A 13,144-nucleotide genomic window follows, 5' to 3' on the forward strand; every position below is an offset into this window, starting at 1 on the left:
ATCCAGACGGTCCATCTTTGGGCAGACACAGAATACAATAAAGTCCACGGTATATAATCCTGGCTGCGATCCAAGGAATGCTCTTGCTGGAAGCACCCAGAGGTCCCATCTGCTGGTAAGAAAATCAGAGTGTTTCCTCAGCGCTCCCCTCGGTCCAAGTCCCGGAATCCGTGTTATTCCCAGGATTACTAAAATGCCTTGTATATTCCTTAATTCTCAATTGCCCAAAGGAAGAAGGCCCAGCCCCCAGGCATTTTGGCTTCAGGGGCAGCAGAGTGCTTGGCATACGTAGGGGCCGAGGGGCCTGGAGAGGGGCACGGTGGGGAGGCACGGGGGAAGAGCGGGTCTGAGACTGGGGCACGGGACCCCGCGGGCCAGAGTGCACACTGGAAGCTGGAGCAGGGCAGGCTGCGGAGGGCCGGGTCACTGGGACTCAGATCTCCAAAGGAGTCACAGGCCACGTTGGGAGCAGCACAGTGACAAGTCTTCAGGACACACCACTTTAAAGTGTCCACGGGCAAGGACAGGGCTCCTTTTGAACCTATCTCGTCTGTTGCCTGGGGGAGACACACACTCTCCTGCCTCTGGCGTTGGCCCAGGCCTGGGGACTCCTGTCCCGAAGTGTGTGTGTGGAGGAGGGCAGAGGGAATCACCGACTAGGAACAGGAGGCTCCAGCTTCCTCTTCCTCATCTTCAGCTGCTCTGACCCATCAGGCCACACTGTGTCTTCCCTGAATCTCCTCTTTCCTTGCTTCCAGGACACCACACCCTCCTGCTTTCCCTTCTGCCCCCCCTGCCTGTCTCTGTCCGCCACACCACTAAGTACGGGAGGCGGCCAGAGTCTGTCTCCTCCATCGGGGCCTCCACCCTACATGCCTCTGATGACCCCAATCTGAGTTTTCAGCCCGGACGTTTCCTGTTGTCTTAGATCAGACTGCTAAAACAAAATACCACGGCGGGGGTGGGGGGCGGAGTGGGGGCGGTGTCTGAACAGCAAGGATTTATTTCTCACAGCTCTGGAGCCCCACGTCATGCTCAGGGTGTCAGCATGATCGGTTCTCGGTAAGGGCCATCTCCCTTCTTTGCAGATGGCTGCCTTCTTCTGTCCTGACAGTGTCCTATCCTTCGGGTTGGTGCCCTCAGAGAGAGAGAGGATAAGAAAAGAAAACCCTATTACATGTTGCCTTCAAAAGACCACTTTAATATATTGGGGCGCCTGGGCGGCTGGCTCAGTGGATTAAGCCGCTGCCTTCGGCTCAGGTCATGATCTCAGGGTCCTGGGATCGAGCCCCGCATCGGGCTCTCTGCTCAGCAGGGAGTCTGCTTCCCTACCTCTCTCTCTGCTTGCCTCTCTGCCTACTTGTGATCTCTGTCTGTCAAATAAATAAAATCTAAAAAAAAAAAAAAAGACCACTTTAATATAAAGACATACATAAGCTGAAATGGAAATGAATGAGAGAACAATATGGCATGGAGACAGTAAGCATAAGAAGGCTAGTGTGGCTATTTTATTTCATTTTCCAATTTTATTCAGATACAATCAGCATATCATCTGGCATTGAACATCAGGTAAAACAGTCTTCCAAACAGAGATGATTACTGAGATAAACAGAAACGTCTCATCACGAGACAAAGACCAATTCACATGGATGTAACACAAATGTGTATCCATCTAGTAGAGCCTGAAAAGACATGAAGCAACGATGGACAGAAAGGAAGGGTCAAAGACACAATTTTCTAGTCACCACAGGAGAGAGTAACAGCCTCTCTCAGCGAGTCATAGAAAAACTAGAGAAAACCCAGGGAAGGCATAGAAGATGAAACACTCGGGTACCAACTCTCTTGATCTAGTTGACGTCTGTAGGACAACCCACCCAATGACGGGAGACACACCTTGTGTTTAAGGGCACCAGGACCATACAGCAAGGCAGACCACTCTACTGTATGGGCTCTCAGGCAAGTCTCAGTCCATGCAAAGGCTCAAAATCAGATGGAATGTATTCTCTGACCACGACAGACTTAAGTTAGAGACCCGCATAACTGTAAGATTTCACACAAGCTCCAAATACCGGGAAATAAAAGAACCCATTTGAACTGATGGTTCAGAACCAAACAGGGGCTAGTAGAAATCGTTTAAATTGAATGATAACAAATCTAGGCAAGCATGCAGGAGGCAGTTAAGCAGTGTTTGGTGGGACATTTACAGCATTAAATGCCTCTAGAGAAATGAAAAAGATCTAAATCAAGGACTCGGGATTTCATCCTAAGAAAGTAGGAAAAGCAAATGAAGAACCATAGACTCAGAACTCCCTGGGCTCTCAGGGAGGTCACAACACTGTGTTTTTTTGCCAGGGAAAGGGGATGCCAGCCTAGGGAGTCCTTTCCAGGGTGTTGGGAGCCTGGACCCTCTTAATTCCATGAGCACTCCTGCTTGGAGGCCTACAGTGGCAGGCAGGGGGAGGGGACACCGGAAGCCCAAGTCCATTCCATGCTCCAGGGTCGTGACCCATGGCCCGCGCCACCCCCACGCACCCCAGGCCGCGAGCCCCCTGTGGCTGTTAGCCAGACCCCAGCCTTGTGTTAGCGGCTCCCAGGTTCACGGGCAGGCGGCGCTATGGGGCCCAGAACCTTGCTTCTCCTCCTCCTCTTGGGCCTGGGCCTGGGCCTGGGCCTGGGCCTGGGTCGCGGCCGCCTCCCGCGGCCCACCGCTCCTGGCAGAGCCCTGGCTGCCAACCACGTCTCCCGGGCGACCGCCACACCGGAGTCCGGACCCCGCCGCCCGGATGCAGCCTCGTCCCGCCGCCCCCCACCAGCCGACCGGACCCGCCGCCCGGCCCACGGAGAAGGGGCCGCGCTGCGCGCTTGGAGGGCCGCCCCGGGCCTCGGGGAACCGGCCGGCAGCGCCCGCGTCCGCCTGTGGCCCCGCGCGGCCCCTGGCGGCCGCGTGATCCTGGCCGGTGGCTGCCGCCTCTGCCTGCCCCGCGGCCCCGCGCGCCCGCTCTGTGTCCTGCTGCGCGTCCTGCTGCGCGCGCGCCTGGCCGCCGCGCCCGCGCTCGTGCACCTGCGGCTGTCTGCGCGCCGCGGCCGGCTGTCCCTGCTGTGGCGCACCGCGCTGCCCCGCGCGCTCGGGCGCCCGGAGTGGACCTTCTGGCTCGTGCCGCTGCGGCCCGCCGGCCCTCGGCGCCCCCGCCGTTCCACCTCCGACCTGCCGGCCGCCGGGCCTCGCCCCTCCGCGGGCTTCGTGGCCCAAACGGAGTGTCCCACGGATGGGCCCACGCCTGTTGTCCTGGAAGCTGTCAACTCGGATGGGCCTCAAGCCATCCAGTCTTCCGTGTCCTGCCAGGTATCCCCAGAGGTGCCCTGTGAGATCACCATGGTGAAGATCAACAGGAACAAAGATCATGAACCCTTGGTGCTGACCAGGAAGATGCAGGCTACCCTCAACGCCACCTACAAGTACAACTGTACCTACTCCACCTTAATTGTTTCGTACTGGCAGGTGTTTTCCGTCCGCTCTTTAAACGATCTGCCCCGGTGGTATAGACCATTGGATATACCAATCACGAAATCAGGGAGGGCGCCAACGTTTCTACATATACCTCCAAAATCTTTAACATGGGGGGTGTATGTGATGAGATTCGTCGTCGACGTCTATGCGAATCGAAATTGGCCTCAGACCTCTGCCTCAGATTTCATGTATGTCAGCATCGTTAGAAGTGACCTAGAAGCAGTTATTCCTGGGGGTCCCAACATAACAATCAAATTCACAGATCAACTGGTTCTGGATGGAACAAGATCGTCTGATCCAGATTCGGACAACCCTTCGGAGGGACTCCGCTTCTCTTGGTACTGTACCACCGATCCAAAAAACTACCAGGGACATAAAATCACAGTGATGAGCAACAGCGTCTGCTCCCCAAAGCAGACTAATCTGAACTGGAAGGAGGACTCTGGCCCTGTCCTCACAGTTCCGCCAGGAACCCTGAAAGGTGGCGGTGTGTATTTCATCAGAATGGTGATCCGCAAGGGTGATAGGAAAGCCTCTACTGATAGAAAGGTCCACGTGCTCAAAGGACCAGTCCCCGCAGCAAACATCTCGTGCATTGAAAATTGTGATGCCGTTTTGGGTATTTCAGCCAGATTTTCTTTGTTTCTCAATTGCACAACTTGTTCAACAAGCCAGGATGCGTATAAATGGTCGATTCTGTCAGCTCCAGGGGATGAGGTAAACTTTGATTGGGCAAAACACACCACAACAGGGAGGAATGGGGCTCATTTGTCTATAAAAGCTTTTGCTTTGAAGGATTTTCCTGAAGCGAAGTTTTGGGCTTCTGTGCATCTAGCAAGTTGGAGTGGGCATAACGTGGACTTGAAGCACTCCTTTGTTATTAACTATGTCCCTCAAGTCGGAGAGTGCAGCGTTAATCCAGCTACAGGAGTTGCCTTTGTTACCAGGTTTGTCATCCGGTGCGATAACTTTAAGGACAAGAACATCCCTCTTACATACAAAATGGTAGTCTCTGATTTGTATGGTTTTGGTCAGATCAGTTCTGTAAAAGAGAACACCTTGGGGGTCATCCTGTATTTGGGCAAAGAGTCCACGTCGCCCCCTTCCTTTCTCCCTGTGGGTGTGTTGGCTAATCATTATGCCATGAAGATATCTGTTCAGGTGTATGACTCTCTAGGAGCTTTTTCTCAGGTGACTTTGTACGCGACCGTACACGCCCCTACGGATAAAATCTCGGCCAAGGGTGTGCTCGATCGCTTATTCAATTTCACCATGGGACCAAATTCATCGCTATCTACTTTGCTTGACAGCCAGGAATTTCTACCTGCAGGTTATTTAATATATATAGCAGCTTCTGTTTTGAATAACATGAAACCTGAATTAAGTTTGGAAGCTGACAAAGCCAGACTGCGGGAATACCTTGTCAACCAGACTTTCATTCTTCCCAATAGCACTTTGGTGGAAATTAGCCAGGTAGTCATGAGTGTTACTAAATTAACCCAGACGACCGCCGCATTCACTCGAATGGCTCAGAAACTGGCCACAGTGAGGATTTGGCTAGCAAATAGAGCCCTACAGCAGTCTCGACAGAATGACGCACACGTTCAGTCTGAACAAATAGAAACTGTGAGCACTGGCATATTAACAACTTTGTCTAATATCTTGAAGGTGACCGTTAGCTATGAAGTGGTCGATGAGCCTTTCTATGTGTTGGAATCACTAGCAGACACAGTATTGGAGGGTAAAGTGCCAGGGAACGAGACCACTGCAATGACGGCCTCCAGCCTTAATGTGTATGTCAGGAAAACTGAAAGGTGGGATGTTACCGATATCTTCAGGAATGAGAAAAGCAGTCGAAATTATTTTCGTCCGACGCTAAATGTGAGCAGTATTCCTAGTTTACCTGAAAACGCCCCGATTTCCACCATGTTTTGTGAGTTTGCAGATGATCCCTTTCCTTGGATGAATGATCAGGAAAGCTGTTCTGCAGAGGTGGTTGGATTCAGGATGACAGGCACCACACCTGACGGCGACGTGGTCGAGATCGTGCCCGATGTAGCCGAAGTGTACATCGCCAGGAAAAACTTGAGCTTTGCAGCTTTTAACCTCACAGTGGGACCCGAGAGTGAGACCGAGGGAGCTGATGAGTCCTTGAAAAGGACGACAGGGGAGTTTAGGGTTGAGGTGGACAGCAGTGTAGTGAAGGAGTTGCTGGTCCACATTGTGACCGAAGTGACCGTGTTGTTCACGGTGTTGGTGTACGCTGGCGGTGACATTACCCCCACTGCTCTGGTCGCCACCTTCCTTGTGCCCCATGACATCCCTCCCATGACCAACAAGAGTGACCTGTTTGACTCAGCCTGTGCCGTTAGGGAGGCCCGCGTGGTTTGCCTTCCAGCGTCCCTGCTGCAAGTCATAGCTCAGCGAGGCGGCTCGCCTGAGTGCACCTTGGTCATAGCTCTGCAGGCACCTCGTTTTGTCATGACAGCCAGTGATAAGCTAGTGAGAATCGCTCTTTTCAGCGCTCACTGCCTAGACATGTATGGGATCCAGAGCGATTGGAGAGAAGATACCTGTGTCCTCGGAGAGAGGACCACGTGGCGAAGAGTACACTGCATCTGCCAAAGCACAAGGAGGGCTCGTCGGCAGCTGGATGTAATAAAAGAAGCCAGCACGCACCTGCAAACCCACTTCTTGACAACCAACGTGATTATGGTCCCTAATCCTGTAGATCTTCGGTTGGAGGTCATCATAAATGTTACCCGCAACTATGTGACGCTCTTCACTGTACTTTTCATTATGCTGATGTACATAATCCTCGCTTTCTGGGCCCTGCTGAGAGATGAAACGGATCAGTATCTTCGGCTACACGTGATAATTCTACTTGATAATGATCCTTACGATAAGGTGTGTTACCTCGTGACTGTTTTTACCGGAAGCCGTTGTCGGGCCGGGACCAAGTCCAATGTCTTCATGCAACTTATGGGAACGGAAGGTGCCAGCGATGTGCATTGTCTGAGCCATCCGTATTTTACAACCCTCTACCGGGGAAGCATCAACACTTTTCTCCTAACCACGAAAAGGGACTTGGGGGACATCCATTCCATTCGTGTGTGGCACAACAATGAGGGCAAATCCCCCAGCTGGTATCTAAGCAGAGTCAAGGTAGAAAATCTGTTCAGCCGACACATCTGGCTGGTTTTATGCCGGGAATGGCTTTGTATTGACACCTCTTTGGACAGAACATTTCGTGTTACCGACCCAGAGCAGACTATCAACAGAAAGGACTATTTCTTGATAGAATCGGCTTACAGGATGGGGAGAGATCACCTGTGGTTCTCTATTTTCTCCACTATCATTGATAGCCCATTCAATCGGCTGCAGAGACTGTCCTGCTGTTTGGCCATGCTGATGGCTTCCCTTCTGGGTAATATTATGTTCTTTAATCTCGACAGAGCCGAAGAAATGGCGTCAGGAGAGGGGAGCTACGTCAGGTCAATGATGATAGGGCTGGAAAGTGTGTTAATTACGCTGCCTCTGCAAATGTTGATCATTTTTCTCTTCACCTACTCCCAGAGGGAACCTCGTGTGACTCTAGAAACGGTGTCTCCCCGGAGTGATTCCTTGGAGCAAGAACATGCACACTGGGAGGAATTTCTGAGAAAGTGGCACGTTGAGGAAAGTGTGCGTGCCCCGACCAAGGAGACTTCGGAGCCTCCAACCGGGCAAAGACCTAGACCTACGAAGACTGCCAAGGTGCTCACGAGGACAGGGCGCCAGCAAAAGAAAGGCCAGAGCGCGGTCCCACGCACCCAGGGACAAAATAAAAATGCCAGTAACGCAAACACAAATAACAATCAGTTTGTTGCTTCTACAGAGCCTTCTTCCCGAGCTGGTCCTGTCGAACTCAAGGAGAAGAGCAGGGTCGTTCTGCCTCCATGTTGCCTTTACATAGCGTGGTTCTTGGTTTTCGTCACAACCAGTATATCTTCGTTCTTCATCATATTTTACGGACTGAATTATAACTATGAAAAGTCAATGGACTGGCTCTTCGCATCGTTTTGTTCATTCTGTCTGTCTGTCTTGCTGGTGCAGCCATGTAAAATTATACTCCTGTCAGGCTTCAGAGCTGGTAGGCCCAAGTATTGTAAAAACCTTTCATGGACAAGCAAGTACCGCTATGTTGAGATCGAGCTTCACCGCACGATGAACCGAGAAGAAAAGAAAAGGCGACACGAGCAGATCATGGAACTCCGAAGATCGAGGATGTACCAGCCGCTCACCGAAGACGAAATCCTAATATTCAAGAGGAAGAGGGCAATTAAGAGGAGGGCTTTCCTCTTCCTGTGTTACGTTCTGACTCACTTCATCTTTCTAGCCCTCCTGTTGAGGCTCGTCGCCCTCCTGCATCACACGGACAGCTTTCACTATAACCAGTTTGTTCGCGATCGGTTCTCTGTGGATCTCGGCTCGGTGACCAAGCTGGAGGACATCTACAGGTGGCTGAACAGCGTGCTGGTGCCCCTGGTCCACAACGACCCGAATCCAGCCTTTCTGCCCGACAGCTCCTCTCAAATCCTGGGGCTTCCACTGCTGAGGCAGGTGAGGGCAAGACCTGGCGATAAACTCTGCCTGCCTGCCAACTTTGCCCAAACCAGCATGGGAAGAGAAATCCACTGTCGTCCCAAGTATGGCACTGACCCGGAAGACACCAGAAGCTACTCGGGCCTTTGGAACAAAGTTCTCAAGAGGCCTGAGGATAAGAATACCAATGGGTTTACTTACAAGCCTCCAGGGAAGATCTGGCGCTATGTCTCCCACGGACTCTTACACACCTACGGGTCGGGAGGCTATGCGTTCTATTTTTTCCCAGAGCAGCAGCCTTTTAATTCCACCGTGAGGCTCAGGGAACTCCAGAGCAGCGAGTGGCTTGATGAGAAGACGTGGGCCGTGATTCTGGAGCTGACCACCTTCAACGCAGACGTCAGTCTGTTCTGTAGCATTTCGGTCGTTTTCGAGGCGTCTCAGTTAGGAGTTGTGAACACGAGCTTATCCGTGCACTCCTTCTCGCTTGCCGATTTCGACAGGGAGACTTCTGCAGAAATCTACTTGTATGTGGCCATTCTCATTTTTTTTTTAGCCTACGTGGTCGATGAGGGTTACATCATCATGCAAGAAAGGGCCTCGTACGTGAGAAGTGTGTATAACCTGCTCAACTTTGCTCTGAAATGCATATTTACTGTGCTGGTCGTGCTGTTCCTTAGGAAGCACTTCTTGGCCACTGGCATAATTCGCTTTTACTTGTCGCACCCTGAGGATTTCATTCCGTTTCATGCAGTTTCTCAAGTAGATCACGCCATGAGGATCATTTTGGGTTTCCTGTTATTTCTGACCATTTTGAAGACCCTCAGGTATTCCAGAATCTTCTATGATGTGCGCCTGGCTCAGAGGGCCATTCAGGCGGCCCTTCCCGGCATCTGCCACATGGCCCTGGTGGTGTCCGTGTACTTTTTTGTGTACATGGCATTTGGCTACCTGGTGTTTGGTCAACACGAGTGGAACTACAGTAACCTGATTCATGCTACGCAGACGATATTCTCCTATTGCGTTTCAGCATTTCAGAACACCGAGTTCTCCAACAACAGGGTTCTGGGGGTCCTGTTCCTCTCATCCTTCATGCTGGTGATGATCTGCATATTGATCAACTTGTTTCAGGCCGTGATTTTGTCCGCCTATGAGGAAATGAAGCAGCCCGTGTATGAGGAACCATCAGACGAAGCGGAAGCAATGACCTATCTGTGTCGCAAGCTAAGAGCAATGTTCAGGTTTCTGACCTTCCAACCCAGGGACAAAGATGAACCAGAGTTCTTTGTCAACATGCTGTATGGGCAGCCAGAGAAGAACAGCCGGCGGTATCTGGGGCTGAAGACCAGAAACATCAAAGGGAAGAAAATGGTTTATCTTGTTGTGTGATGAGTGACAGGGTCAAGACCCACAGGCAAGACACCCACCCCTGCCCCGATGCCGGTTCTCCGGATGTAAGGAATGTTCAATGGCTCAGCAGTGCTCTCTTCCCGTGTCCTGCAAAATGCACACCCCTACGTTCAGAAGTGTCTCTACCGTTGGCCTCTACTCCTGAGTGTTGGGGTGTAGGGCAGGTCTCCAGCATGTTAGCCCGGGACCGATGTCTCTCTAGCGGTAACTCGGTGTCCTTGGAGCCCACAGCAGATAGAGAAGTAGGGACCTGGAGTTGGGTAGAGAGCTCTGAAGTGTCCTCACTCTACTTCCCTAGGGTAGAGCATTCTCTCCTGCAACTGTCTCCTCTGGGGCTGGGTGTGAGGAATTTGTGGGTCCCTCAATCGCTCTGGGGGATCCCCATGCAGAGCAGAGCTGGGAAACCCCTCTCAACCCTTGACTTCGCCTCCACACCCCACCCCTCACCATCCAGCTCTGCCAGGGCTGGAGGGACTGTGTATCGAAATCAGGATCTCTCTTTCTGTTTTCAAATTTAGGGATGGGACCTGAAGGTCAGAAGTCTGAGCTTCCCATCTACTCCTGAGGGCTACTGCCAGTTAAAGCTTTGAAAGTAATACCATTTTCTGGCCATTAGACATGAATTTTGTTCAACAGCAAAAAGGCGTGTGTGTGTGTCTGTGTGTGTGTGTGTTTTGTCGGGGGCAGTGGGCCCACACGGAAAGATAGTAAGTGTTCTCTATACTGACTGTAAGAATTTGTCCATCCAGGTCTTGGGCTTTGGGTAATTTACAGCACGGTGGATTATTGCAGAATAATAAAGAAAGTGTGGTTTATTGTTTAAGAGCAATACGGCTCACAACTCACAGTTCTGCTCAGAAGCAAGTTCATTTATGTAGGTGGCACTTTAAGCTTTATCGGAATTAAGTGTGAGATTGCTCCTGTGAGACTTGCCGTGATTTCTGCGTGAGGGGTGTGTGTTCAGATGGATCCTGCCTTCCCCACGGAGAGCCCGTGGAGAGGGACAACCTAATCAGCTGGGAGACAACTATGTCCCAAGGCTTTGTTATTCACTGGGTGCCCCTGTGGTCCTGGGCTGTGCTGGAATGGCTCACAGACACGCGCATGTGCTTTCCATGCCACTCACACAAGAGTGCCTGAAGGTCAGATTTGGATTTTCTTCTCTTTTTTAGGATATTATTGATTTGAAAGAGAGAGGGTTGGGGAGGGTCAGAGGGAGAAGCAGAATCCCCGTTGAGCTAGGAGCAGGAAGCAGGCCTAATCCCAGGAGGATCATGACCTGAGTGGAAGACAGAGACTGACTGAGCCACCCACATGTCCTTCTCTTTTTGTCTGTAAATATGTGGTTTCCTGGGGAAGCCTTTACAAATACTTTGAGATATTCCTAATCCTTTGGATTGGTTTTCTTCTTATATTACAAATGGTAGAGAGCTCAAATTCAAAATTAACTTTTCTACCAAAGACCATAATTTGCTCTTTTAGTATTTCCCGTAGCTCTTGCAGTCCATCTCCTAACCTGTGTAGCCTGTCTTAGGGCTTGAGCAGTATTTAAGAGACAAGGTCATGTATCCGAGTGCTTATAGGTCATACATGAAGAGCTTCATCCAGACGGTCCATCTTTGGGCAGACACAGAATACAATAAAGTCCACGGTATATAATCCTGGCTGCGATCCAAGGAATGCTCTTGCTGGAAGCACCCAGAGGTCCCATCTGCTGGTAAGAAAATCAGAGTATTTCCTCAGCGCTCCCCTCGGTCCAAGTCCCGGAATCCGTGTTATTCCCAGGATTACTAAAATGCCTTGTATATTCCTTAATTCTCAATTGCCCAAAGGAAGAAGGCCCAGCCCCCAGGCATTTTGGCTTCAGGGGCAGCAGAGTGCTTGGCATACGTAGGGGCCGAGGGGCCTGGAGAGGGGCACGGTGGGGAGGCACGGGGGAAGAGCGGGTCTGAGACTGGGGCACGGGACCCCGCGGGCCAGAGTGCACACTGGAAGCTGGAGCAGGGCAGGCTGCGGAGGGCCGGGTCACTGGGACTCAGATCTCCAAAGGAGTCACAGGCCACGTTGGGAGCAGCACAGTGACAAGTCTTCAGGACACACCACTTTAAAGTGTCCACGGGCAAGGACAGGGCTCCTTTTGAACCTATCTCGTCTGTTGCCTGGGGGAGACACACACTCTCCTGCCTCTGGCGTTGGCCCAGGCCTGGGGACTCCTGTCCCGAAGTGTGTGTGTGGAGGAGGGCAGAGGGAATCACCGACTAGGAACAGGAGGCTCCAGCTTCCTCTTCCTCATCTTCAGCTGCTCTGACCCATCAGGCCACACTGTGTCTTCCCTGAATCTCCTCTTTCCTTGCTTCCAGGACACCACACCCTCCTGCTTTCCCTACTGCTCCCCCTGCCTGTCTCTGTCCGCCACACCACTAAGTACGGGAGGCGGCCAGAGTCTGTCTCCTTCTCCATCGGGGCCTCCACCCTACATGCCTCTGATGACCCCAATCTGAGTTTTCAGCCCGGACGTTTCCTGTTGTCTTAGATCAGACTGCTAAAACAAAATACCACGGCGGGGGTGGGGGGCGGAGTGGGGGCGGTGTCTGAACAGCAAGGATTTATTTCTCACTGCTCTGGAGCCCCACGTCATGCTTAGGGTGTCAGCATGATCGGTTCTCGGTAAGGGCCATCTCCCTTCTTTGCAGATGGCTGCCTTCTTCTGTCCTGACAGTGTCCTATCCTTCGGGTTGGTGCCCTCAGAGAGAGAGGGGATAAGAAAAGAAAACCCTATTACATGTTGCCTTCAAAAGACCACTTTAATATATTGGGGCGCCTGGGCGGCTGGCTCAGTGGATTAAGCCGCTGCCTTCGGCTCAGGTCATGATCTCAGGGTCCTGGGATCGAGCCCCGCATCGGGCTCTCTGCTCCGCGGGGAGCCTGCTACCTCCTCTCTCTCTGCCTGCCTCTCTGCCTCCTTGTGATCTCTTGCTGTCAAATAAATAAAATCTAAAAAAAAAAAAAAAGACCACTTTAATATAAAGACATACATAAGCTGAAATGGAAATGAGTGAGAGAACAATATGGCATGGAGACAGTAAGCATAAGAAGGCTAGTGTGGCTATTTTATTTCATTTTCCAATTTTATTCAGATACAATCAGCATATCATCTGGCATTGAACATCAGGTAAAACAGTCTTCCAAACAGAGATGATTACTGAGATAAACAGAAACGTCTCATCACGAGACAAAGACTAATTCACATGGATGTAACACAAATGTGTATCCATCTAGTAGAGCCTGAAAAGACATGAAGCAACGATGGACAGAAAGGAAGGGTCAAAGACACAATTTTCTAGTCACCACAGGAGAGAGTAACAGCCTCTCTCAGCGAGTCATAGAAAAACTAGAGAAAACCCAGGGAAGGCATAGAAGATGAAACACTCGGGTACCAACTCTCTTGATCTAGTTGACGTCTGTAGGACAACCCACCCAATGACGGGAGACACACCTTGTGTTTAAGGGCACCAGGACCATACAGCAAGGCAGACCACTCTACTGTATGGGCTCTCAGGCAAGTCTCAGTCCATGCAAAGGCTCAAAATCAGATGGAATGTATTCTCTGACCACGACAGACTTAAGTTAGAGACCCGCATA

General features: G+C 51.4%; 1 protein-coding gene across 1 annotated transcript; it reads left to right on the forward strand.

Annotated features, from left to right (window-relative positions):
• Positions 1-1,048: 1,048 nt before the first annotated feature.
• LOC123946022 (polycystic kidney disease and receptor for egg jelly-related protein-like) lies at positions 1,049-10,162 on the forward strand. Its single transcript, XM_046011075.1, has 2 exons — positions 1,049-1,062; positions 2,719-10,162. The coding sequence occupies exons 1-2, from the start codon at positions 1,049-1,051 to the stop codon at positions 9,479-9,481; spliced, it is 6,777 nt and encodes a 2,258-aa protein (XP_045867031.1). The 3' UTR covers positions 9,482-10,162.
• The last annotated feature ends 2,982 nt before the right edge of the window (positions 10,163-13,144 follow it).

The sequence above is a fragment of the Meles meles genome, chromosome 7 (genome assembly GCF_922984935.1).
Source record: "Meles meles chromosome 7, mMelMel3.1 paternal haplotype, whole genome shotgun sequence".
NCBI classification, from domain to species: domain Eukaryota; kingdom Metazoa; phylum Chordata; class Mammalia; order Carnivora; family Mustelidae; genus Meles; species Meles meles.